Below are 27,919 nucleotides of genomic sequence, written 5' to 3'. Positions count from 1 at the left end.
ACAAAACGCTTTGGGAACAAGTAGTTCTTTTACAGAAAGAACTACAAAAGACTCACGTGATACATACACTGAGTCATCAACGTGATGGCGTTCACGTTGCGGGGAATTCATTGGCTGATGAAGCCGCGAAGGCAGCTGTGCAAACAGCTTTCGTAGCTGCTATCACTCGGTCAAAAACAATAATAGACAGCGACATGCTACAAGCTGTCAGTGCGTCAGTAAAAGATGACAGAAAAACACTCCCGAAAGGCTTTCCAGCAAAGTATTCATATATAACAAATACAAAAAATGTTCCATTTGCTCGAATCCCTGGAGTGGGGGATAGAGTAATTCCAAGCATGGAACACAGGTTAGGACTGATTATAGCGGCACACGAAGGGCTCGCTTCTGCACATGCTGGTGTTTCCGCCACAATATCGTTACTAAAACAGAGATATTGGTGGCCGCGCATGAGACTAGAAACTAAAAGATGTCCTCGACTGCGAAATATGCCAAAGAATGAAAGTATCAACAGTGAAACGACCAGCGCAGACACCCCTTCTAATCTCAGATAAACCATTAGAATGTGTTTACCTAGACCACTGTGGTCCCTTACAGAGGGATGGTAACTATAAATATATAATGGTCGCAGTGGATTCTTGTACGAGATTCATTTGGATGTGGCCCCAGCGCTCGGCTGACGCCAGAACTGTTACAAAAGATTTGCGAGTCTTTATCGGCACATACGCAATAGCCATGCTACATTCTGACCAGGGTCCTGCTTTTAGCTCTCGAGCTTATAAGGAGGCCATGACCAGCATGGGCATTGGGTTGCGGTACTCTTGTCCCTTCCATCCTGTGGGAGACGGGATTGTGGAAAGAAAAAACCAAGACATAAAGCAATCTATAACGGCAAAGGTATTAGGTTCGGGTGATGGGTGGGTCCAGCATTTAATAAGTGTCCAACGTAGTCTTAACAATCTGCCAAGAAATTCTCTAAAAGGTTTCAGCCCGTACGAACTATTGTTCGGAACTAGAATGTATGTTCGGGACTTAGATAGTCAGGCTTCAGTGGTGGAATATAAGCAAAAAAGCTTTGACATCAAAGATCGTTTGGCTGTTTTACAGGACTTAAATGAAACAAGAAAAGCCCTGAGCAACGTACAGATAAAACAACCAACAACCACTGAAGAAACACCACCTGTCCCAGCAAGACCTGTCTGGATTCCAAAGATTGGGGCTCTGGTCAGAGAAAAGATCGCGGTAAAGAAGGAATTTGGGCCTTCTTACAGAAAAGCAGTACCTGTCTTAGCCATCAACGGAAGAAGATCAGTTGTACTACCGCCCCTTGCTGGTAAAAAGGAGAACCGAGTTGTATCCATCGACTTGGTAAAACCACAATCATGTGGCCAATAATAAGTAGTAGGCCCAGTGGACTCCTAAGAAATAGCAGAATGCCTAAATTCGCTACAATCCAGGAGGTTCAAACTGAGAGACTAATCACATTCGATAAACCTGCAGTAAATAAAAAAGGACTATGCAACAATGCCATGGAACTTGTACCTCTTGAACCCCAAATTGAAACAGTTCGTCACGAAACACCAGTCTACAACGATTTAGCCTCAGAATATAATGATGAAAGAAAAATTGAAAAAACAATTCCAACAATTGACAGAACTGCATCTGGCTACTTTATCAATTTCAATAACTTTTCTGTGGATCCAAACGAACCAGAAGAGACACCAACAACAAAAACTTTTAAATACAAAGCAACAGAACTCTTTCATCAACTCAAAGAAACCTATCTGATTTCTCCATGGATTGAATTTTGGATTGTGTTAGGTGTACTTTTCCTCCTTCTTTTGCTCATCATGGTACTTTGTTTGGGTAAATTCATTGAGGGAAAATACAGTACAATGGACATAGCAAGTCAGAACATCAACTTGGTCCTAAAGCCACACAAGTCATCTCACATCGAGAAAAGAGAACTATCATCAGTGAATGTGACAGCCATTCCAATACCCGGCGCGGTAGTTTGGGACAAAACGGATTACGAAATATATGGCCCGGTCGAGCTGTTGAAATATCCACATCAATTCAAGGTTTCATTAAGTGACTTTGTTAAACCAAGTACATTCTCTGATGATTGGGACTTTAAGAACATTAATAATATGATGTCTGATTTAGTAATGTCAGCAAAACTTACAGAACATGATTATTTGCAGGGTTCATCAAACTATGAACAGATGTTTTGCTATAACCATTATGCAAACCACTATTTCCATAAATCTGCTCAACCTAGAAATATTTTAAAATATAATCAATGGGAACATTGTGCAACACCTCCGAAAAGCAGTTCAAAAACATTTTATGAGAAATTCCCATACTTTTCAGGGTTTAACACAAGTGATGCAGAAACATTTTATTACAAACTGTTAGATAAAACAGGGACAAAAAACATGCTGACAAATACTAAACTGATTTATTCAGAAATGTTCTATGAAAAAATAACTACTTTTGGTTTTGATTTCTGGAAAAATAACATTGAAACAAAAACCATCTGGGGAACAAAAGAATGGCAGGTACAAGGATTAGAAGCATTATTTCGAGCATGCATGATCCCAGAACAAATAATGTTTTTGAATGACACAATTCAACAGACTACCTGTCTTGGTCTAGCCAAGATAAAAGACTTAAACAAACCATCTATACCAAAGCCAATACCTGATAATACAACCGCAGATATTGAGATAGACGTATCCAAAATTTTACATCAAAACAGAACACATCCTGAATGGAAAAAGTGGGTAATCTGGCCAACAGACACAAATAAATGTCAAGATAGAGTCCTGAACAAAATACAGGGGTTACAAATGACCAGACCAGACCCGAGATATTCCCAGAGACAACATCCAGGGATAGTAACAACATACAGTGTTGGGAAATTATGCCTAGAATGGCTACACACCTCCACACTGGCAGAAATTAAGCAACACTTGACATTACTTGAAGACGGTGCTGACTTGCGTGATTTCATAATGGGACCACGCAAACAGCGTCAAAAACGTTTCATAGCGGCTAGTGTATATGCAGCATACAACGAGGCTTGGAAAGTAATGCAAATTGAAACAGCAGAGAAAATACGAGAAATTGATCGTATTAATTTGGAAAAATCGCTTTCTGTTGTGGACAATGGGTTAATGACTCTGTTCTCCAGAATATATTCACTGGACAGTATTGTATCATCTGCTATCGATATAATAGATCAGGACTTGCTAATGTTACAGCATGGTCAGTCCCAGTTACGTTCTATTGTACAGTTAGGCTGGACGTTGCAAAACCTGCGTTCTGGCTATGTACCAAGGCGTTTAATCAACACAACGTCATTATTCTCTATCTTTAACCTTACTGATAAACAAATCAGTTTGGCACAGAAAGGAGCAGACTATACGATTCTGAGCATTGAAAAACTCGAGAGAATACCATTGACAATGTCAGAAAGACCGGTCATTGAATGGATAATACACGGAATAATCACAATTCCGATAACAACTTTCAAATTCAAAAAATGCCAGGAGTGTATACCAGTAGGACAGTATGAAAGGTTGGGTAAAGAGTACATTAAGTCATCATGGAAATTACCTTATACACACACATGTTATAGTGACAAGGACAAAAATTTATTTCTTAGTGGTAATAATTGTAAACAGTCACTAAGCGGTATACTTTTGTGCCAAGGTATTAATTTGCATGGGGCCTGTGAGGGGACTTCAAATAACCTTTAATGCCACCAGCACAGCACACCTGCAACACAAATAGAGCCATTCTTTAGACAGCTTTCTAACGGGAGTTACGTTCTAATAACGGATCACAGCTGTTGTGGCTTGGTGCCAGGGAAAGCATATCTTATAAGCGCCAGTTCCATGGTCACTTGCTGTATGCAAGTATTGTATCCAAACGGCCCTCAAGACTCAGAGGTGGCGATTTGGCATTGGTTCAATATCTCTTCTATACGAATTGATACTTTAAGCAGAATGAAGTCTGTGCTTTTACAGACAACAGTGACTATGACATCATCAAAAGAAATGTATGATCTGCAAGTTGTAAGGACGAAAGCAGAGATACATACCCTTTTATCAACAAATTGCCCCGTGCATTTTGCAGAAATGCTAAGCCAAATCCTAAACATGTCAAATGCCAGTGGTATCGCACATGTACTTAAGAAAAAATTTTCGGGACTGTTAACACCCTTCGAAGCAGTCCTGGGCATCTTCCCGAATTTTGTCCATTCTGTCTTTGGCGGCCTTCCACTACTTTTGGGACTCGTAGCAGGCATTTTATTTTTGGTCCTACTGCTCCGATATGGCAAGCCAAAACTCAGACAAGGCTCCAGCAACAATGGAAGAAACAATCCTAGCTATAGGCTATCGGGACCGCATAACTAAAGTCCTTGGATTAGCCTGGCTAAGAGATCTAAATATGACATGGTTTCTTTCGTTCAGACCTATATGGCAGAATTGCATCCTACCTGTGCTTCGATGTATGCTATGCGGAGAAGAATGCGTGTTGGACACCTGTCTTACACTACAATCAGCAGTACCAATGGATATCGATACCTTGCTAAGTCCTAAACCAGCTCATGCATCGTGTTGTCCCCAGCGGTTACCAATCCTGATGACGGCATTCGTTGAAACTTCACCACTACGATTAGGTGGGAGTGAAGCAAGAAATGAGAGCCCCATCACCCAGGTACGACCTTCTGTGAGCATTGCTGAATCTAACATCGATGATAGCAACCATGCAGAAAACTGCACTATTTCAGCGTTATCAAACTTGGTCGAACTGTCACCTGAATATGTAGACCAATTATTTGCACATCTATCTGAAGTAATGTTCTCGCCTGAACCAAAAGAATAACTTTTATGCAAACTGGCACACAGCGTTCCCATGAACTCTGAATTCGGCCTTCAGCTTTGAAAAACAAAAACTACTGAAAACATTTGGAACTTTTTTTTCTCCTTGCATACGAAATTACTTTTTCCAAAAAATCCCAAACATTTACCTTTTTTTGGCACTTGAACTCTGCTTACAGTAGAACTATTCATAAAGAACAGAGCTCCTATTTTTATGAACTTTAGAGACAATATTACCTCAGCCTCTAGCGCGTCTACAGCAATTGCATTTATATGTGATGAAATAGTCTCGCCCTTCTTTTCTGTATTAGGAGACGTTTCATGTGCAATTTTTGCAAATCGTTCATCTAAATATATATGCAGCTTTTAAGTGAATGATTATACTGCTTAAAATTAGTACAGTACCTATGATCTTCTCATATATTCTGCTTACACCATTTCAAATGCAGAATGTATTTTGGGGTGGGGTTGAAATACACATGCACCTTTATTGCTTAGTTTTAATAATTGATGGACATTAAATCGTGGAGTGGGTGTTGTGTGTTTATCTAGGAACCAGAATCAATATTACCGTTTTATGCCCTTACATGCCTATAATCGATAATATCCATATAATGGCATAAGAATCAGATCCATATTTTAGAAAATCGCCCTTGCAGTCCCAAGCACGGCAAGCGCCACTTCCTTAGATTCCTAGAAAGCACGAGTTCTTTCAACAAACCAAACCTGCAGCAACCTGGGAAATCCCCGTTAGCTTTGTTTTGATTTGTAATAGAACTCCTGCGAAGCACTGTAAGTTGGAGCTGTAGGCCTCGCAGGCGGGCATGTGCAGCAAAGCAGACATGGTGAAGTATCTAGATGATTTTGTTTTTGCTGTGGCATGAACCATGGGAAGTCAGGCGAGATCATTTCTTTAACATGGCTCTCAAGCTCCTGGCCTCCCCCGCCCCCAGAGAACATAATGACTGTCTGTGATGCTGCTTGCCACTCTTCTTTGTTCACATACATACATACATACCACTTACAGATTTCTTTTATGGCTAAAACTTTGGTTAAACTTTGCCCGTCCTCTCTACTACGTCCTCAGCGGCAAATGAGAGACCTGCTCCAGCTGGGAGCATCTGCCATCCTGACACCGCAATAATGAAAAGGTCCGTAAAAAGATAATCATGTCCCATTAACAGCAGCACTGTGCATTTGTTCAGAGGTATAGTTTTCACCCTTTGACCAAATATTTACCTCTAATTATATTACTATCCGAATTGAGTTATATTTTTACTCTTAATGAGCCACACTGATTTTAATTGGTGACTACTTCTGCAGCCATCAAGAAAGTTTACACATTTTGGGTCTGTAAACGAAAAGGAATATTGGTGAATGTTATTGTCAAAAGCGATCTCACTTTGCACTGCAGTCTATGGGTTATGAGAGGGGCTGAATACAAGAATAAGTTATGAAACTTGCATGAAAAATGATATTAGGAGCTGTCTTTATGCATCGTTGTTATGTTTCTTTACCGTTCGTTTCTGCCATGGATTAACTGTGGGAGTTCTATGCTTTTATTAGAAGAGTAAAGCAAGTTTACTGTTGAGGTGCATTGGTATAGGAGCTGGCGTGGGTGCCATATTTTGCATCTGGTGCGAATGAGCTGCATTGTGTTCAATGCTTATTTGGTAACATTTTAAGTGGTGGGCCTGCAGCACTGGTTGTGCCACCCACAGAAGCAGCCTTGTAAAATGTGTCTAAGGTCTGCCATTGCAGAGCCTGCGTGCAATCTGGGCAAGTGCACCCACTTGCCAGTCCCTAAACCTTCCCTTTTCTTCATATCAGTCACCCCTACAGCGTGTTTACTCACGGAATTGCCGATCTGTGTGCTCCTTATACCTGTTGTCCTGCTGCGGTGTCCCGGGTAAATGAGTGTGGCTCCCGGTCGGATTTAAATAGCCCATATGATTCGGAACACCTGGAGCGGGAATGAAAATGGAAGAAGGTGCGATCGCGCTAGAAGCGCTGAGTCATCTAGAGCCCTGCGCATGCATGCGGGATAAGTGTTGCGTGCGCATGCGCAGTGAGCTCATGGTAGTGCCGTGTTAAAGCGCATGCTTATGGCAGCGCAAAGGGAGAATAGGCCAGCAAAGTGTGTGCCATTTAAGTGGCAAAGTTTGAAAATCAGACTGGGATGTCAGGTTTTACAAAGGAAAAGAGTTTTACAAAGGAAAAAACTGAGTATTTATACGATTTAGGCAGGGATACAGCCGGTCAGTAGAATATTGCAAAATTGCGCGATACTGATTGTTTGAAAGGACTATAGTGCTTAGGTTGTCAATGCATTCCATGGAGGTATACTGGCAGGAAACCGCGTGTGTTTAAAGCATTACAGGCATTAACAGGCGATCATGGGTTAGTGGATGTGTCGGCATAGCAATACGTATCAGTTATTTACACAACACCAGCAAGTAATTCCTAAAAATGTTATAGTATTACCACATTCAGACCTTTCCCTCCACTACGTTATGTTGGCTGTATTGAGAAGCTTGCATCATCCATTCTAGGATGACTGTACATCTGTTATAAATTCCTCTAACATCACATTCCATTCCATTGAGATAGGTTTCTTTCATAATCTCCTATGTTCCTCCCGCTGTAGCTCCACACTCTCTGCTTTACCCCACCTAATCACTTTGTTGTACAAGTCGAACAATGATGGCGCATGGTTATTGTTTGCTTAGCTTGTATCAAAGCCAAATTTGCAAATTTATGTGTGGGCCTTCCCTTCTTGCATTTAGCATGCAATACTCTAACGGCTCTCCCCCAGAGCAACATCCCTTAATATTGTTTGCACTCCTGTAGGTCTGGGTGGTGAACTTCGCTCGTTGGCAGAGTGGATGGATTTAGGCCCAGATCCTTGTACTGGGTTGAATGTATGACATTGTTCTACATTCTGTCCATCAACTGTGTTTTTTGCAATTTTCACCCCGAGTGTGCTGGGTATACTTAGACGTGAGTCCCAGGCTCTCCACACCACTGGAGTCAAGCTATCCAGGCTGATGAAGGCTGATAGCCATAAACCGGTCCTTGGATGCTTGATTCCAGTCTGGGAAAGACATGGCTTGGTAGTTCGGACTGGACTGTTCCCATGAGGCACAGGGTCAGAGCTGATTTGCATATAGCCAGTGTCTAACCCAGGGTGGTGTGGAGTGCAAAAAAACGATGGATTTATGCCCAGATCCTTGTACTGGGGTGAATGTATGACATTGTTCTACATTCTGTCCATCAACTGTGTTTTTTGCAATTTTCACCCCAAGTGTGCTGGGTATACTCAGACGTGAGTCCCAGGCTCTCCACACCACTGAAAGTCAAGCTATCCAGGCTGATGAAGGCTGATAGCCAGAAACCGGTCCTTGGATGCTTGATTCCGGTCTGGGAAAGACATGGCTTGGTAGTTCGGACTGGACTGTTCCCATGAGGCACAGGGTCAGAACTGATTTGCATATAGTCGGTGTCTAACCCAGGGTGGTGTGGAGTGCAAAAAAACGATGGATTTAGGCCCAGATCCTTGTACTGGGGTGAATGTATGACATTGTTCTACATTCTGTCCATCAACTGTGTTTTTTTCAATTTTCACCCCGAGTGTGCTGGGTATACTCAGACGTGAGTCCCAGGCTCTCCACACCACTGGAGTCAAGCTATCCAGGCTGATGAAGGCTGATAGCCAGAAACCGGTCCTTGGATGCTTGATTCCGGGCTGGGAAAGACATGGCTTGGTAGTTCGGACTGGACTGTTCCCATGAGGCACAGGGTCAGAGCTGATTTGCATATAGCCAGTGTCTAACCCAGGGTGGTGTGGAGTGCAAAAAAACGATGGATTTAGGCCCAGATCCTTGTACTGGGGTGAATGTATGACATTGTTCTACATTCTGTCCAACAACTGTGTTTTTTGCAATTTTCACCCCGAGTGTGCTGGGTATACTCAGACGTGAGTCCCAGGCTCTCCACACCACTGGAGTCAAGCTATCCAGGCTGATGAAGGCTGATAGCCAGAAACCGGTCCTTGGATGCTTGATTCCGGTCTGGGAAAGACATGGCTTGGTAGTTCGGACTGGACTGTTCCCATGAGGCACAGGGTCAGAGCTGATTTGCATATAGCCAGTGTCTAACCCAGGGTGGTGTGGAGTGCAAAAAAACGATGGATTTAGGCCCAGATCCTTGTACTGGGGTGAATGTATGACATTGTTCTACATTCTGTCCATCAACTGTGTTTTTTGCAATTTTCACCCCGAGTGTGCTGGGTATACTCAGATGTGAGTCCCAGGCTCTCCACACCACTGGTGTCAAGCTATCCAGGCTGATGAAGGCTGATAGCCAGAAACCGGTCCTTGGATGCTTGATTCCGGTCTGGGAAAGACATGGCTTGGTAGTTCAGACTGGACTGTTCCCATGAGGCACAGGGTCAGAGCTGATTTGCATATAGCCAGTGTCTAACCCAGGGTGGTGTGGAGTGCACAAAAACGATGGATTCAGGCCCAGATCCTTGTACTGGGGTGAATGTATGACATTGTTCTACATTCTGTCCATCAACTGTGTTTTTTGCAATTTTCTCCCCCAGAGCAACATCCCTTAATATTGTTTGCACTGCTGTAGGCCTGGGTGGTGAACTGTGAACTTGGCTCGTTGGCAGAGTTTTCTGCACACCGCGGAGGTCGCGGAGTGCAGAAAACTCAGCTTTGCAATGTGTAGCAGAGTTTTTTTCCCAGCTCTGGATCAGGAACAGTAAGTTTGCGAGCTGCCGCTCGGGTAGAATTTCTACCCGAACTGCAGAAATGCCAGCAAAAACTGCAGTTCTCACTGCACTCCGCCACTCCCGGAACTTTGCAGATTTTCTTTGTAGTTCCTCGTAGCAACACTCGGCAAACTACGCCCAGGCCTACACTGCTGTCCAGTAATGTACTGGTCGTGGACAAGCACATTACATATGTAGTAAAGTTGCATTTGAGCCAGGACATCGGGGGCATACATACGCCATATCTGGAAACATCAGACTTAGTTTGTGGGGAGTCAAGTAGGCACGATGTGCTATCATGAGCTGAATAAATTTAAACTTTGGGTTTCACAATACCTTCCTTGGGTGTTCTAATATAATTCTCCACTCTTTATCAGTCAGCTCAAGGCCTATGTCAATGTTCCATTTATCAAAGAGCGTCTGTAGTGATACTGCAGCATGCGTTCAAATCCCCCGATACAACCACCTGGTCAAATGACTACCATTACCCATTAAATATTGCATGTGGACCAGCTTGTGCGTCGGAGTTCCATCCCTTCTGGGGCCCATGTGGTCCGCACATATCTTGTAATATTCGCATGGAGAAGAAATAATGTATTTGAGACTCACAAATCTGTCGTGATTCATTAAGGTGTTATCCGTAAATGACATTCCCACCGTGCTTACGCATGCTTCCACCCAGGCGGTAATAAGCTGTAATGTTACTGTCCCTAGTGGCAGAGGGAATCCTAGTAGGGGAATATTGGGGGCGAATGGAATCAGCATCTTTGTATAGCACAGTGGCTTTTTCCAGTACATCAATACAATTTTTAACAATGGAGGCACAACCGATGGGAGCCTGCTGTTGGGTAACAGAAGCGTGGGAAGCACCCCCCTTTCCCATTGCGATCTCTTGCAGATTACGGCCTGTGATCTAGTACGCAAGCCATTGCAATTGTCCTGCATAGCAGTATGCCTTTAAGTCTGGGAGCCCCAGCTCCCCATGCTTGGTATCTGTTGGACTTGGCCCTTTTTCCTGAAATTTTTCGCTTTTTGCTCCCCTAATTTAGGATGTCCCCCCATCGTAACAACGCTGTTTAGTCCCTGTGTAGTTGAGATGCCCTGTGTAATGTTAAACCCAATGTTAAGGTGCAGGTGCTCTCTTCCCCCAACATGGCTGCCACTGACCCCTGCTACTGCAGCGTGGTCTTTTTAGGCAAACTCTAGTAGCAAGGAGCTGGCTGGAACCCTTAAACAATGTAGCAATGCCAGCCTGCCCATAGCTAGAATGAGGGAAGCTCCTGGAACCTTCTAGAACAGGGGAGGTGACACCAACTGCCACTGCCAACTGTCGCTATATAAGGAAAGGGAGGGAAACTTTCCTGTCAGAGCAGAGCAGAGCAGAGCAGTTGGGGCATCGCTGACCTGGGGGACCCACGCAGGAGATTTAGGCGGTAGGGCCTAGTCAGGGGCCTATGCCACTGGGAGTGACAGGGCTTAGGTGCTGCCTTCCAAGTAGAGCGAGGAACCCTGGACTAGCCCACTGATCTGGCTCGGTGGGAGGGAAACTCAAGGACCATCTACAGTGACCCTCTGAGGGAACTTGACCAGCCTTCAACTCAAACCCCTCCCCCTTCTCTTCAAGAAACCAAGAACCACTTCCTAAGGGCGCAAGATCAACCAAGCGCCGAGAAGACTACTTTCTTGAGTTACCAGGACTACTGGGGATCAGCCAGGTACTGTGCTGTGCCACTACTGCACCCCGCTGTCTTTATCTGGGCCTGCACTGTCCTGCCTTGCCCCCTGGCCTCCATGCCTGCTAAGCGCCTCCCCTACTTAGGGCTAGTCCACTGACCTGCCTGAAGTGCTGTGAACATGCTAATTTCCCCCAAAGCGCTATACCGGCTCAGCGCTGTGTGTGTGCCTGGAAGCACTGCCTCCATGAAGCGCTAATTGCCCCCAACTCACAGCGCAGCCCAGGACATCCTTGTAGCTAAGGCTGCTCTGTCGGGTGTGGTAATTCCCCCTGGGCGGCCCCCGGTGTCAGGAGAGGGCCGCCGGAATTCCTGTCAGGCCGTGCTAGGCCTGACAGGGCCTGAAGCCTTCCTCCCGCTGTCATGTGACAGGGGACGCGGGAGGACAAGCCCCCATCTGATGCTGCCGCGCCCGCCTGCTGATTGGCGCCCGGGCCGCTCACGTCATCACGCGGGAACAGGGAATCCTCACACCGGAGGGCTCGGAGAGGGCCAGGAGTCCTCCCTCCGCTGACTGAAGGAAGCTGGAACTGCCCCGGGGCCGGAGGGAGGCCCGAGAAGAGCGCTGGAGGAGAGCGGGCCTCCCCTGTCCCCCTCCAAGGCCTGCACGTCACCGGAGGGCTCCGATCGGAGAGAGAGCCCTCCCTGAGCCTGACAAACACCGCAAGGGCCCGGGCCGAAGACTGAAGGTAAAGCCCTGGGGGATGGCGGAGGACCGAAATAGACACAGGGCCTCCCAAGAGTGAGAAGGAGGCCCCGGAACCGCCCCTCCCCTCGGGAGAAACTGTTGCAGGGCCCCGTTGGCCCTGAATGGCCCCTTAGACACCCGAGACCGGGCCAGGGCCCGGGAAGACACATTCAGCCCCCCTGAGTTCGATAGAACGGCTCATGGTGACCCAAAGCAATGGTTACCTTTACCGGGTGAAAGGTTCCTCTTAGCCTCATGACCTCGTTATCTGCACTGTTGGTCCCTGCTTTATGCCATGACTTACCCGGCCTAACAATGTGCTTAAGAAAGGGTTTGTTCTGGCCTAAGGAAATACTGACTCAATGCTTTACAGGAGGAGACGCTATCCCTGCTAAATGAAATGTTACTGGAATGTCTTTCTAATTAATTCTTTGCAAAGGCGGGCTTCCTGAAATTTATGGTGATGCCTAATCTTCACTGAGATGTCTATGGGTACTAAATGAAATGGTTACTTACATGTAGAGATGGTTATTGGTGCTTGCTGCAATGGTTTCTGAATGACTTCATAAAGAATTTCTTGCAGGTGCTGAGTAAGAGCGGGACCATTACAAAGCTATGGTTATCTAATATTTAATATTTATTCAGTAAAGTATTTATTGCCGAGTGATGAAACACATGTATTTTTATAGGGAGCTACTAATTTATTGTTACTGTGAATTTTTGATCGCCCTGATTCTAATCTTATATAAAAGCTTATTAATTTGAATCAAACGTAACTGGTGTGGTCTAAGTCCTTGCGTGCACTCATTGTCTCAGTGGATGCGTGTGTTGTGTAGTCACTTAACACCTGAGCTTTCGGGTGCCTACCCGCTCGTGCAAGGCTACCCCCGGGGAACTGGTGACAAGGGTTTCTACAGTATCTAATTGGAGTTTTGATAAGCCTATTTGTCTACGTCCCGCCCCCACCGTATCAATTCCAGTAGTAGGATATCCAACTTTTTAAATACATGTGCTGGGATCATGATGGGTTGATTTGTGAAGTTAACCCTTTCAGTGCGGCGTGAATTTTCGCGCTGTGCTGAAGGTTCTTTTGAGCGGGCGGGGCCGTGACAGAGCGGATCCGTCATGAGCACAGCCCAACCAGCGCTCATGACGGAACCGCTCTGTCATGAGCACCAAAGGGGTTAAAGAGTAGCCTGAGGAGCGTCACCATTTTGGCAATAGCTAACTTTCCTGCCACAGACAGCGGCAAGGATGTCCAGAATTTTACTTGCGCTTTAAGTGCTGTAATCGCTCTGGTTAGGTTGCCATCTAGTATGTCTCCTGCCTCTCTTACACCTTGATGTAGTGATATCCAAAGGTGACTGTTGAAGAACCGGGCCTTATGGGCCTGGCGGCGCAGGGCATGCCTTAAATCTTCGAGTTCACCTGCCTTATCGGACAGAGACACGAGACACTCTGTTAGGCGTAGAAAACAGGGTTTATTAGCTGCAGCTAAGCACGATTGTCCTAGAAGTACAAAGTAGGTTCTCAGGAGACTGCCACTTTACTTCGTGGTGCACAATCTTTTATAACACACATATTTACAATGTCTACTCCCAATACATACAAGGCTGGCCAATCGGAAAAGTTGGAAAACAAGCTATCAAATGTCCCGAATACGCCCTTCTTTCAGACCCCGTGTGTCACCCCTCCCCACATGTTAATCAGTGCTAGTGCCTGTAATCCAATTTGCAGGTGGCAGGACATATTTGTGTGCCTCAAAGTATAGTTGTGTAATAAGAGAATACAAGAAGAGAATAGCGAAGGCCAGTCGGATAATATAAAGTAAGAAAAAATAGAGAGGGACAACAGTCAGTCGAGACAGGGATCAATCAGCCCAGACATGGATTAGTGGACTCGGCCAAACCCTGACATCAGTTTCGTAAACAAGGGCAGGGGGTTACTTTTTAGCAGAAAAGACAAGTAGCAGCTGGAAAAGGCAAAAACACTCCGTTCGTCGTGCTGCCTGAGTGAAGACAACACAAAATGGCGGCCGCATACGGAACGAAGTCGAAAACCAAAGAACCTCAGACCCTCGTTTTGCCATTACTCAGGCAAAACACAAAGGACTCAAGGACTCAAGTTAGTCTGAGTCGATATCAATGCCATGAGATCGTTGAGCTGTTGCTGCAACATCATTCTAATGCAGAGTTCTTCAATCTGTGGGGCGCGACACAGTCTCGGGGGGGCACGCACTCCTCCGTAAATCTCACTTTTTGTTCTCTACTGATTGAAGAAACAAACGGCAGAGTGGAGCTGCAGGGGCCCGAAGAAGGGGTGAAAACCATTAAAGACTCATTAACAAAAAAAAGGTCTTTTAAAGCCCGGGCAGACAGGTGGCGTCGAATTTAAACTGACGTCACTGCAGTCAGTGCCCACAAGTTAATTGACTTCCTGCCGCCCGCGCTTTTTGAAGTTCTGTGGAGCTCCTGCTCCTTCTAACCTCGCTGCAATGCTGTCCCGTTTTCAGCGCTAATATAGAGGATTAAAAATACTGCTTTTGCTTTAGGCAGTGCAGGGCTGCAGACCAGGCTAAGAGCTGCTGATACAGCCATCTGCGGTAGAGAAGTAAAATCTAAAGCAACCGGGACCCAGAGCTACCATCTGAGCACTTCTGCCCAGTGATGATCACGATGAATAATCAGTAAGTGCCTGGGAGAGGGTAATGTATTAACTGTTGTGATCAATTGCATGTTAAAAATACTTTTCTGTAACTGCATATAAATTGCAGCTACAGTACAGTCCTGAGCTATGTGACTAGGTCAGTGTAGCGTACTAACGCGCTAACATTTGCAGTGCTTTCCGATATTTATTTCCTCCCTCAGCCTAAGACCCTGCCCCAGTCCGGGCCCCTGGTAACTGTAGTTGTCTCCTGACAACATTCGAACTCCTCATGAACACTACTAGGTGTGAAGGGTGTGGGAAGGAGGTTGTTGGCCTTTTGTTTTTCTCATGGCTATGCTTATACTGGCGGGAGGTCCTCGCAGCCCTCTCGGTCATGATAGGATGTAATATACCGTAATTATGCAGCCCAAATAGTGCTGAGACTGTCGTCTTTCTGCCCGTGAGACATTCTTATACAGTGATTGCTTAATGCTATGGGGAAGGGCATTTCATGCAAGAGACGAGAGTCAGTCTGGAGCTGAAGTAAATGGCTCCTAATCCAACTAGCCTGAACAGGAAGTGCTCAGCTATAGGTAACCAAAGCAAATTTGTATTTTAGTGAATAAAAGATTCACATTTGATTTTCCCCGGCTGAAAAGGATTGCTTTAATCAGTTATTTTTTCTTGTTTGAAGCAGCCCTTTGTTGTTTTTTCCCATCTAAACAGAGCAATAATACATTATAAGGCTGTGCCGATTTTAACATGCCTTATAGCCAAATTATTAACCCCCTATCTTCCGAGGCAAATTATCACGTTAAAATTGTAACGAGTTATTTTATGTGCTGTCTTTATCTTTATTGATACATATTGGGTGTTGCTGTTATATTACTTAAGTAAAGAGACAACGGTCCTTGACAAGGAAAATAACAGCCACAATAATTATAGGCCACAATATGCACTATAATGAACAGAAAGTCCAGCCGGACTTTAGAATTTATTCAATAATTAAATATATTAAATCTGGCGAAAAACAATGGAACAGTGGGACACAATCCTGCATCCACAATGCTACACATACATTGGACAGTACATACATTTAAGGTATTTCAGGCATATGAGGGAACGGGAGCAAGAAGGCAATATTTACAGTGTATTTGCTTCACATATGTGGGAAACAGATGTTTTTTTGGTACGTAATAGTGAACTAGTGTTTAAACCACATATTATGTCGGCGGCGCTTCGATCCAGTTAACAATAATGGATCATCATCAGGACAATCATTGCCTGCCTGAATTTAAAAGCATGAGCGCGACGAATCTCGAAGTCAGGCGTGCTACCAAACCTTGCGCCTGTGGGAGGCGGGGTTGTTCAAGCTGGTGCAGTACGAATAATTGGTCTTGCACCTTGCAAACTGGTTGTATAATTAACCTGCAAAGATTAGCCTACAATCCGATCGGTATGTAGGGGGCTGATATGGGCGCATTCAACCTATAAGGGTTGAAGAAGGCTCGTGTTTACGAGCAAGGTAGCCTCTGATGGGGCTCCTGGGGGAAGACTGGTATTGATTGCAGCACCCGGTGAACAAACCTACGAGTTGATGCTGAGGGCTCCTGCTGCGGAGCGCGCTAGCCTGTAATAGGGCTCCTCGCGTTCACGGTGGAACTCAGAGAAACGTCCCGGTGCACGATCACGCTGTTATATTGCTGGTACTTTCACAAACTGACATCAATTGTGCGCCAGAAACTAGAAATAATTACACAGTTGGCAATCTTGTGGAGAGTGCTCAAAAGGATTTCATACAGAAAGTGAAACACAACTCTGTGATTCTTAAGACACTGGCATCATGTCTCTAATGTGTTAAGTGTCTGGTGAGCATCATTCACAATATTGACCATTACAGTTTTGGGATTGTCCCCATCATAGAAACGATTATAGAAACCTGACTGCAAGTTATTAAGTAGTTAAATATTTTAATACATTATCTTCCCTTGTCGGAATTCACTAAAGTTTTGGTTGTAAATGAGCCCCCTACCTTTGCCACCTCCTCCTTTTTTCCTTTTCTCGGCGGCTACCTGATTTTGAATGGTGGCAGAGCCTTGTGGGCTACAGTTGCTTTCATTGCAGATAACTTTGAGTTTCTGTGGGGAGTGGAGCTTGGCTCATGGAAGCTGATGCCGGGTTGCTATGAGTTGGTCACCTGTGGTGCTGTCCACATCAGAGCAGCTAGGATGATGTGATGGAGTATGGCGGTCCTTTGTGGTTGTGGCTTATTTACAAGGCAGCGTTAAGCCAAGTTAAGTGGTTTAACTCTGTCGAGTAAATACGGCAATGCCCCCATCACCACCATAATGTCTTAAAAAGTGACGGTGTGGTGTCTATAGGGGCTTGTACATATGCCCCTGAGTATGATGAAACTATGAGTAGCACTATAAAAAAATGATATGTTTGCCAGAAAGGTGCTATAGAGAGATGAGGTGCATTGTTGGTGAGTGGTAGCGAGGGAATTCATGGAGAAGGAGGAAACACTCATTGTTTTGAACATTGTTTGCTGGATATGGCCAGGGATATGCGGGTGGCGGTCGATTATGTAGTGTACCAGATTCCAGAAATTTCTGTCAGGTGATGGGGGGGCCCGACATTTAAAAAAATTCAGCTGGGGGGCTCAACCTTCAAAAGTTTGAAGACCTCTGTTCTAATGTTCTCTGTTTTCTGTGACACAGGCCTTGGGACACACATGGTGGCACAAAAACCGCAAATGGCAGGGCCACACTGTAAACAAAGACAACAAGAGAAAATGATGGCCAAAAACATTCCAAGGAAGGTTAATACCTTCCATCCCCATGTGGACAGTAGTCCCCAAAACCATCCCATTACAGACCAATCTCCTGCGTCCTGGTGTATTGACTCGGAAATTACATGCAACTTAGAGATGGCCTGGTATACTGTAGGGAGAAAATTACAAAAAACAATTTGATGGACAGAATGTAGATCAATGTCTTACATTCACCCCAGTACAAGGATCTGGGCCTAAATCCATTGTTTTTTGCACTCCACACCACCCTGGGTTAGATAATGGCTTTATGCAAATCAGCTCTGACCCTGTGCCCCATGGGAACAGTCCAGTCCGAACTACACAGCCATATTTTTCCCAGACCGGAATCAAGCATCCGAGGACCGGACCGGTTTCGAGGTAACACCTCTCATCAGCCCGGCTAGCTTGACTCCAGTGGTGTGGAGGCTCTGGGACCCACGTCTGAGCTACCCCAGTACACTCAGGGAGAAAATTACAAAAAACAATTTGATGGACAGAATGTAGATCAATGTCTTACATTCACCCCAGTACAAGGATCTGGGCCTAAATCCATCGTTTTTTGCACTCCACACCACCCTGGGTTAGATAATGGCTTTATGCAAATCAGCTCTGACCCTGTGCCCCATGGGAACAGTCCAGTCCGAACGACACAGCCATATCTTTCCCAGACCGGAATCAAGCATCCGAGGACCAGACCGGTTTCGAGGTAACACCTCTCATCAGCCCAGCTAGCTTGACTACAGTGGTGTGGAGGCTCTGGGACCCACGTCTGAGCTACCCCAGTACACTCAGGGAGAAAATTACAAAAAAAAATTTGATGGACAGAATGTAGATCAATGTCTTACATTCACCCCAGTACAAGGATCTGGGCCTAAATCCATCATTTTTTGCACTCCACACCACCCTGGGTTAGATAATGGCTTTATGCAAATCAGCTCTGACCCTGTGCCCCATGGGAACAGTCCAGTCCGAACTACACAGCCATATCTTTCCCAGACCGGAATCAAGCATCCGAGGACCGGACCGGTTTCGAGGTAACACCTGTCATCAGCCCGGCTAGCTTGACTCCAGTGGTTTGGAGGCTCTGGGACCCACGTCTGAGCTACCCCAGTACACTCAGGGAGAAAATTACAAAAAACAATTTGATGGACAGAATGTAGATCAATGTCTTACATTCACCCCAGTACAAGGATCTGGGCCTAAATCCATCGTTTTTTGCACTCCACACAACCCTGGGTTAGATAATGGCTTTATGCAAATCAGCTCTGACCCTGTGCCCCATGGGAACAGTCCAGTCCGAACTACACAGCCATGGACGGGAGCAGCGAAGGTCTTTCCACAAGTGCAGAAATACAAAGGACAGCCCAAAAGGTCACAGACAAGGCAGGGCGGCCACAAACGAAACAGTCACCGGAGCAAAGGTAAGGGCGTCCCGCGCCGCGGGAGCCCACTAGTCAATAAGTATCCCGGCCTGCTTCTCTTCACGTGAGACCACGCCGCACTGCCTCCTGGGGGTGGTAGTTTGTCTGGCAGGCGGTGGTCCGTGTAAGGTGCGGGGTGGGGCCGTGGACGGGAGCAGTGAAGGTCTTTCCACAAGTGCAGCAATACAAAGGGCAGCCCCAAAGGTCACAGGCAAGACAAGGTGGCCACAAACGAAACAATCACCTGAGCAAAGGTAAGGGCGTCCAGTGCCGCGGGAGCCCGCTGGTCAATAAGTATCCCGGCCCGCTTCTCTTCCTGCGAGACCACGCCGCACTGCCTCCTGGGGGTGGTAGTTTGTCTGGCTGGTGGTGGTCCACATGAGGTGCGGGCGGAGGCCGTGGACGGGAGCAGCAAAGGTCTTTCCACAAGTGCAGCAATACAAAGGGCAGCCCCAAAGGTCACAGGTAAGACAAGGTGGCCACAAACGAAACAGTCACCGGAGCAAAGGTAAGGGCGTCCCGCGCCTTGGGAGCCCGCTGGTCAATAAGTATCCCGGCTCGCTTCTCTTCCAGCAAGACCATGCCGCACTGCCTCCGGGGGCTGGTAGTTTGGGAGGAGGTGGTCCGTGTGAGGTGCGGGGCGGGGGCCGTGGACGGAAGCAGCAAAGGTCTTTCCACAAGTGCAGCAATACAAAGGGCAGCCCCAAAGGTCACAGGCAAGACTGGGTGGCCACAAACGAAACAGTCACCGGAGCATAGGTAAGGGTGTCCCGCGCCGTGGGAGCCCGCTGCTCAATAAGTATCCCAGCCCGCTTCTCTTCCCGCGAGACCACGCCGCACTGCCTCCTGGGGGGGTAGTTTGTCTGGCAGGCGGTGGTCAGGAGCAGCGAAGGTCTTTCCACAAGTGCAGCCCCAAAGGTCACAGGCAAGATGATGTGGCCACAAACGAAACAGTCACCGGAGCAAAGGTAATATCTAACGCTTGGATGCGTTATTCGCTGAGGCCTGAAGGTCTCGTAACACCTCTCTATGCATCATACGAGGTCCAAAGGAAAGGCCCTGCTGAATCTCATGCGTCCCACATGAGACGCGTACGCCGCGGCTGATCAGGACAAGGGGTATGAGTCGTACTAAGCTGGTGCGACTCGTACCTTCAGGCGTAGGGGCACAAACATTCACAAGGCATAGCGCACGCACAGCTCGAGGTGTTCAAGGGGCCTCAGAGCATGCAGGCGGTGTGAGTCATCGGGGGTCAGTGCGACTCGCACGGTGATGCCAGTTCCAGTACCTTTGTTTTCATAGGGGGTTCGAGGCAGACAGATGCGATGGCCAATCTCCTTACGTCACGATGTCTTCCAAGGGGGGGCTGCGGCTACGGCTAAACGGTGCATTGTGAAGGGGAAAGGCATAGCCACAGCGTACGTTTTACCCGGGAGGGGGAGAGGCTGCAGGTGGTGCGGGCGGGAGTAGGGGTGTGGACACTGGACTTACTCTCTCGCTGGACGCTCCGCAGCTGTGCGCTTCACAGCAGAGGGGAATTCTCCTCAATGCGATCACGTGGGCAGATAGATGCAGGTCTTTGCTTTGTGGGCTGCGGCTCGGGGGCCAGAAGTTTGTGGCGCACGGACCAGACGGGTCCTCTTTACTGTGCAAACGAAGTCTCATTGTTGCTCACAGTTTATGTTGCTCGGACCAGCGGGGCTGGGCTTTACTTTGTTCCTGCGGCGCGGCCAAGCGGAAGTCGCGTTGCTCAGGGGACGGGGGTGCACTACTTCTTAGAATGTGCGGGGAGGCTTCCTCACACACTCTGCTTCCCTGGATCAGCACTGTAGGGTCAGACCACACAAACAGCAGCTCTTCCTGAAGGGGGGATTAGTGCCCAATGTTCCTGGGGCGCAGTTCAGGGGGCAAGTTCACAAGCAAGCCCTTGGAGATTGTCAAGATGCACAATTCAATTATAAAAGTCTCTCAGTCTTTTCTTCCTCTCCTTCTTGCAGCAAGGCACCCACCACATGCCAGTCTCTCAGGATTAGATACAGTAGTCCTCCATGCAGCTTTTCCAGGTCCTTCTCTTCAGGAAGAGTTTCTTCTTGGCAATAAAAGGATCTAGTTTCTTAGGAGCAGGGCTCCTCTTTTTATACACCAATTATTTTGTTCTCGCAGGCCACGGGTGCCTTTGCCTAATCCAGTCAGTCTCTGAGCACTTTGTTTTTCAGGCCCTGGCTTCTTCTTTCAGTGTGCAGAGCAGGGACATCAGACGCTCCACAGGAGGTGGAGCCATCATTGTGATGACAAGTACAGTCAGGAGCACTCTGTTGAGAGTCTTCCCTCTTCCTGGACCAGGTGCAGGGCACAGTCATCTATTGCTCCCCAAGGGGGCGGAGCCAGCATTGTGGTGGCAGAGCACAGCCCTATTCAGAGTAAGGGGCACTCCCCCCCACCCATCCTGGTGTAATCTCTCTATTCACCACCTGTCAACCCCAGCCTGTCCCCTGGAATTCCCCAGCCCTGTCACACACAGAAACCAGACAGCAGATACACATCCTAGCAGAGGCGGGCTGAAATGGTCAGGCAAGCAAATACTAACTTTCTAAAAGTAGCATTTGCAAACACAGCATATTAAAATAAACTTTACTAAAAGAAGTATTTTATTATTCTGAGTTCAGGCATGCTAAACTTGACCTTCTACCATGTTCCCTGAGCCTGCTGGGATTATAGAGTGTAATAATTCTAGCAGCCCATTCTGGCCTATGAGAACAGGTAGCCTTACAATAGTGAAAAACGAAAATGGCTGTAATTCACTATTAGGACATGCCACACACATCAGGGCATGTTCTACCTTATGCTTACAATGCACCCTGCCCTTGGGCCTACCATAGGGGTGACTAATATGAAGTAAAGGGAAGGTTTAGGGGCTGGCAAGTGTGTGCACTTGCCCAGCCAGCATGATAATACCAGACTGCACGCAGGTTCTGCAGTGGCAGACTGTCAGAAATGGGGTTGCCAATTCTACAGGGGGGTAGAATGGAACAGAGTGGGCAGGCCAAACCTCGGAGGACAGGTGTAAAGCACTCACGCAGTACCCACAGACGACACACCAGGCACACTACAAAAGAGACACAACACTGCTTCTGGTTGGATAGAAGAAGTTTAGTTTTATCTCCAACCTGCAAAGGTAAACACGAAACAGTGGTGATCACAACAGGGCACCCAAGGGCGCCAGAGCCAGGTATATCGGGGGGGGGGTTATATACAGGGGAACAAATGGTTGAGTCCGTGAGTCCATGGCTGAAATCAAAAAGAATGTGATCGAATTGACATGAAATGAAACATCAGCAATATCAAAGGGAGGGAAGAAAACACTAGGCGTAAAATCAAACATCAGTGGTAAGAACTCAGTATGATCTGCATTGGCGTCTCCTGTGAAAAGAATAAGAATCACCATGCATTAACATCAGGCAGGAACACCTGTAATAAAACAGCAGGGCGTACTCATCAGCATGGGGCTTAACAAGAGGCCTGGAATAGCACGCCAGGCCAGCATAGGGGCCCACCAGGCCCAAACCTGTAAGAAAAGGCACAATCACTGCGCGGTGGGCACAAAAGCATACAATTAACCTTGTGCATGTCACCACTGCGACCATTAGGACAACCCTTAGCATAGGGGCAGTAGGTCTGACCTATGGGCGTCTTCTCAACAGCATAACGCATGGGGATACCCACCATTAACATGGGCGTTAATACTAGGCCATAAGCGCACTGGGCGCGAAACCATCTGCCCAAACATCAACCCAGCATTAACATAAGACTTGGCCCTAACTCAGGGGGCTTTAATAATTCTGTGGGGGACCCAGGGGCCGGTAACCAGTCGGGCAGGTACCTGCTGCCACTGGGGCACCTGAAGAGCAACAATGTTCCTGGTCCATAGGCGAAATTGGCCCCTAAAGAACCCTGGACCAGCTGGAGTCCTCTCTGGGCACCTCGAGATCCCTACCGCCCCAAAACATCATAAAACTGCAGGGCAATCCATACGGCAGGGACTCATAGCTCCTCCGGGGGGGGCGGTTAGTCTAAGTGGGGCTACCCTCTTATCACCGGGCTATCTCTACTTATGCCAAACAAGCCTCCAATTCTCACTGTGGGCCCTTGCGGAGTCCGGGGGCTCCGGTGTGCAATTAGGACCAACGAGCTCGATTACAATGTCTCACACAGGGCTCTCCCTATGCACCGCTCTTCCTTAAGGCAGTGGGGGCCAACAGGGCCCAATCCCTGGCTTCCAAAAGAAGGGAAGGGGGCGAGCACCGAACCTGTACCCAGACTCCAGCCCACAACAACCACACAGGTGAGGCCCCACTCACCGGGCTCCTTCAGAGTTTGCGGGGCTATCCCCGGGCTGCTTCCTCGGGCAACTGCACTCTTCCTGCTTCACCCGGGCCCCTCCTCTCTCAAGGGGACCCGGGACTTTCTGAATGGCTGCAGGGCTCACTCACCGCTAGGAGCCCTGCAGACGTCGGGCAGCTCTCTCCTCAGCCTCAGCAGCCGCCACTACCGGCGCGGGTCTCTCCGCTCCTCAAGAGAGCCCCCCCGACCTCTAGCACTCCTCTGGGCCTTAGTGCTCCTCCCGCAGGCCTGCGGGGACTTCCACGCTGGACTGGTGGTTGGGGCAGGCACCGATCACGTGCCTCGATGCCCCCTCCTCTCTCATGGCGACCTCCTCACTCCGAGGCCGGGGCACTCACCGGCAGTGTGGGCTCCAGCTCACCAGCACCATCTTGGCTCCCTCTCCACCACGGGAGCCCCACAACACCGCCGGCTGGCTTCTTGCGGCCCGACGGCAGGACTCTCTCTTCACACGGAGCCCTGCAGATAGCTCACCGCTCCTTTTGCGGGAGCACAGACTGGCGGGGTGGGCTCCCGGTCCAGTCGCTCTCCACGGGGCTCCCTCTAGACCACAGGGGGGCCCGCACCGGCACCTCTCACCCTCAGCTTCACCCGGGTTCCCTCTCCCTTATGGAGACCCGGGGTTTAGGCTTGGCTGCCCGGCTGGCAGCCAATCCTTGCGCGCCTTCAGGGGGCGCGGCAGCATGGGCCAATCTGGGTGCGGCGGGCTGGGGGCATGGTTGGTGACGTCACCGGTGCCCCAGCCACGTGATGCGGGCCCCGACGGCTTCAGGACCTAGCGCGGCCCTCTCCTCACTCCAGCGGCCCTCTCCAGGTGCCGGGGGCCGCCGCAACGATGCCCACAGCAGCGGGGGGTCTCCTTAAGTAGCGCTGGGTCGCGGCGGTGATTTTCGGCAACGATAAGGGGTAGGCTCCCTTTCATTAATTAGTTTGATCGCCAACAGCGCGCCAAAACGCAGGGTAGGCTCTTGCAGCGCTATTCCCTCAGAAAAGGGCGCGAACATGTGGGGTATGCACCCACAGCGCTTTTCACGGCACTTAGCTCCGCTCTTCGGGCCCATGAGTATTACAAAGTAATTCCAAGGCTTTTAAAGTTTTAGGTGTCCTTCCTTGATAGTTGAAGTTATGGCCAGAAGACCAATTTGTTGGGAGGTTAATATTAAAATCACCACAAATAACCATGGGTACCGGCTAATGAGAGAGTTCATTAGATAAAAACAGTAATAATTTGGGGTCATCAAAAACACAGCCATAAACTGCGCAAATTGTGATCTTTTTCCCTTCAGCACATATACCCTCAGTAATTGCCCATCTGCCACAAGAATCTGCAGCAGATCTTGTAAAGCATATTATACCACCCCGTGCCAAAATAGCCACCCCCTGTGTTTTATTTGCCTGAGTTGTAGCAACAACTAGTCTATAACCCAAATTTTGTAATATGTGTCTTTGGGACCCCTCAATATGGGTCTCCTGCAGACAAACAATATCTGCCTTGGTTGATTGGAGGCCAATTGCTATTTTTTGTCGCTTCCTAAGATCATTAAGCCCACATATATTGATACTCAAGATTTTTAGTTTAGCCATTTATAAGTATTAGACAATTTTTTTGTATATATTGGTATTTGCACTTTTTAATAGTGAACAATGCCTGTTTTTTCAATTTTCTAGCAACTATGTCAATCATAAATTCTGAGCTGATTAGTTGCCTTTTTTTAGACAGAGGTGGGAACACAGGACAAGGCTACAGAAGAGCATGGCCTGCACCAGCACAGCAGAATCAGGAACAAGTGTTCTTCAGAACACGACAGAGTATACAGGAGTTAGAATCTCATGAGGGAGATCAGAGTAAAACGAACACTGCCTTGATGCCCGTCTATAATTTGTCTAAACATCAGTTAACTGATCTGGAAATTAATATACTCCAGAAAGAGTTATCTGTTGTGCCCACGGTGATGCAAGATCCTGTGGACACAAAAACTGAAGTCCTGTAAATCTTAAGGAAAATCAGGTTGAAAGTCTTCTTTTCAAAATACAGTGAAAACATCGAGAGAAATAAGTGGGTTAAAAAGAAAATCATCTTTTTGTCCACAGCGTATGGCGATGCCAGATGAGATTGTAGTGTTCAAAGATCAAATACTCCGTGATATTGATTTGTTAAACACAAACATATTTCATTTAGATCTAACTTCTCCAAACAAGAACAATTGGCGTTAAAAAATCTTGCCAATAATCCCCTTACGGTCATCAAGCCAGCCGATAAGGGCGGGGGAATGATTGTATTGGACAGTATAAAATACGATGAGGAAATCATGCACCAACTAAGTAATTGGGAACACTATCGGCCTACAACGGAAAATCCAACAGCCGGATTAAAGGCGCAGATATTACATCTGACGACTGAGGCCATCGAATCAGGGTATTTGTGCAAAAAAAGAGTACAAATATTTGAATTTCACAGATCAGAAGACACCTAATATTTACGAAGGTCCACAAAAATGCTTCTCAGCCGCCGGGGAGACCTCTCATTGCTTCCTGTGGATCGATTCTAGAGCCATTGGCTAAATATATTGACATATTTCTTAAGCCATTTGTAGCACATACTAGGGCATACGTAAGAGATACAATAGACTTTATTGCCAAAGTAGAGCTCTCGGTGTTTGATGGTGGCCAACAGTTGTTAGTCATCTTCGACATCGAGAGTCTCTACACAAATATACCGCAGGAGGAGGCCCCGCTTGTGATGACCATGGTACTGGAAAAACGCCCCAGACCACATCAAGTGCCGACCAATTTCTTACTTGCCTTGGCACGTATTTGCTTGAAGAACAATTTATTTGCTTTTAAAAGTGACCTGCTGAGGAGCCAAGCTGGCGACCAAGATGGCCGCTTAGGCTCCCGGCTCCGCCGACCTCCTTCTCCTGCCTCAAGATCCTGCCGATTATCCTGCGCCCGTGCCCTACACTTGCATAGATGAGTCGAAATGATGCCTGATTGTGTGATCCCGAGTGATCCACCAGCTTGGATGGCGGAGAAACGTCGCCGTTAAGAGTGCGGCCAACACCAGCATTGGAGCCGGGGCCTTGAGTAGTGGAGCGGCCGGCTGCTAGTTGAACAACATCGGCCATGAGAGTCTGGGAGGGACCGGTCGCCCGGTATGGGTGTTGAATTTTGCCCGATTTTCACTGCAAACATCTGATCTGCATAGTAGCAACAGTGGAGCAATATTATAAAACCGCAGCTGTAGTTGGAGTGCCCTGATTGATGTAACCCGGAGTTGAACGGCCCGGACGTTAACGGTGGCTCGGCCCGAAGGATGCAGGCGTAACCTGGAGGCAACCCTGGAGTGTCCCCGCACGTCGATGGGATCATATGCGGATTGATGAACTGCGTCAGGGCGGGGGCTTCACATAAAGCTGTGGGGTGCAGATTGCGGTGAACGACATAGCGCCTATTGTCGATTTATGTCACACTCGGGACCGCTCCTCCGGAGGGACCGGCAACGACCAATCAGATAACATGGGACGATATATCCTGTCCAAGGGGTCTCCGGAGGAGGTGAAGATTGTCGCCATCGAGGAAGAAGAGATGAGACTGGCCGGGGTTGAACCGACTCTCAGAGCTGTCATGGCGGCTATTGGTGACTTTCATTCCTTCCTGGGCCAGAGAGTGCACGCCCTAGGTGATAAACTGGTTGCTGTTACGATCGAGATGGGGCTACTGAGAACCGACTTTGTTCAGTTGCATGAGATGACGAGGACCATGGAACCCGCAACGACCAACTCGGTAAACTCCGTAACCCTTATGGAATGGGAAGTGTGGGACATTCTGGACGGTGAGCTGGCTGATGTCCGAATGCTGGGGGTCCCGGATGAGTCGGTGAGCCGGACATCGGCTCTGAGGGTGGGAGCCCCGACCTTCACTAACCTTCCGACGACTCCTGCTGAGACTCAATCGCGGATTGAAAGTGTGGCCCTATCCTCCTTCCTGGACTCTTTCCAATTGGTTCGAAAACAATGCCAGGGGTTCTTGCTGGAGAAGAGGACACTCAGAGACAATGGAATGAATGATGTTCTGTCCTTTCTGACTCACCTCTGTGTATACCTTGCATTGAACTTTCGGTTCTTGGTCTCTCCTGAGGGAGCGGCGGTTCGGCTGGGAAGTATCCACATGCCTGAACGCTTGACCGTTTGGTGAAAATTGTTGGACTTGGTGAAAGTACGGGACTCACTTTATGTTTTAGTTGCGGGTGGCGGGGCAGGCGAATAATGATTTCCCCTGATTGATACAGTTTAATATTTAGCTCAGTGACTCCTTAAAAGTGGGGAGGCTTAGATTTGCTGGGGGGGGGTAGTGGGCCGGGGGCCTGAACGAGGGTCCTCCTCCATTAACTATTTTTAGTTTATAGGTTAGATGGGGCGACAGGCACACTGCTAGTTGGGGTCTGGCATAAAGCTACATGCAGGGGTGCAGGGTGGGGGGATGGGGTTTGCGCATTTTGCTGTGTTTTTCTTTTTAGGTTTTTTTAGGTGTAGATATCCGTGATCTA

The 27,919-nt window shown here is 47.6% G+C and overlaps 1 protein-coding gene across 1 annotated transcript; it reads left to right on the top strand.

Moving 5' to 3' along the window:
* The first annotated feature begins 1,382 nt into the window (after positions 1 to 1,382).
* Positions 1,383 to 25,364, top strand: LOC147690363 (uncharacterized). The gene is made up of 2 exons (XM_086939477.1): positions 1,383 to 3,588; positions 25,042 to 25,364. Exons 1-2 carry the CDS (start codon positions 1,383 to 1,385, stop codon positions 25,362 to 25,364), a joined length of 2,529 nt encoding a protein of 842 aa, XP_086795603.1.
* Positions 25,365 to 27,919: the final 2,555 nt, after the last annotated feature.

Source organism: Lissotriton vulgaris, chromosome 9 (assembly GCF_964263255.1).
Source record: "Lissotriton vulgaris chromosome 9, aLisVul1.2, whole genome shotgun sequence".
Classification (NCBI taxonomy): domain Eukaryota; kingdom Metazoa; phylum Chordata; class Amphibia; order Caudata; family Salamandridae; genus Lissotriton; species Lissotriton vulgaris.
This window is presented reverse-complemented; position numbering and strand designations above follow the sequence as displayed.

Excerpts from the sequence above, each read along its gene's own strand:
- LOC147690363 (XM_086939477.1), top strand. The coding sequence starts at position 1,383 with ATGTGGCCAATAATAAGTAGTAGGCCCAGTGGACTCCTAAGAAATAGC. Across the intron at positions 3,589-25,041 it reads AGGACAGTATGAAAGGTTGG|CAACTATGTCAATCATAAAT; the intron begins GTAAAGAGTACA and ends TCAATTTTCTAG.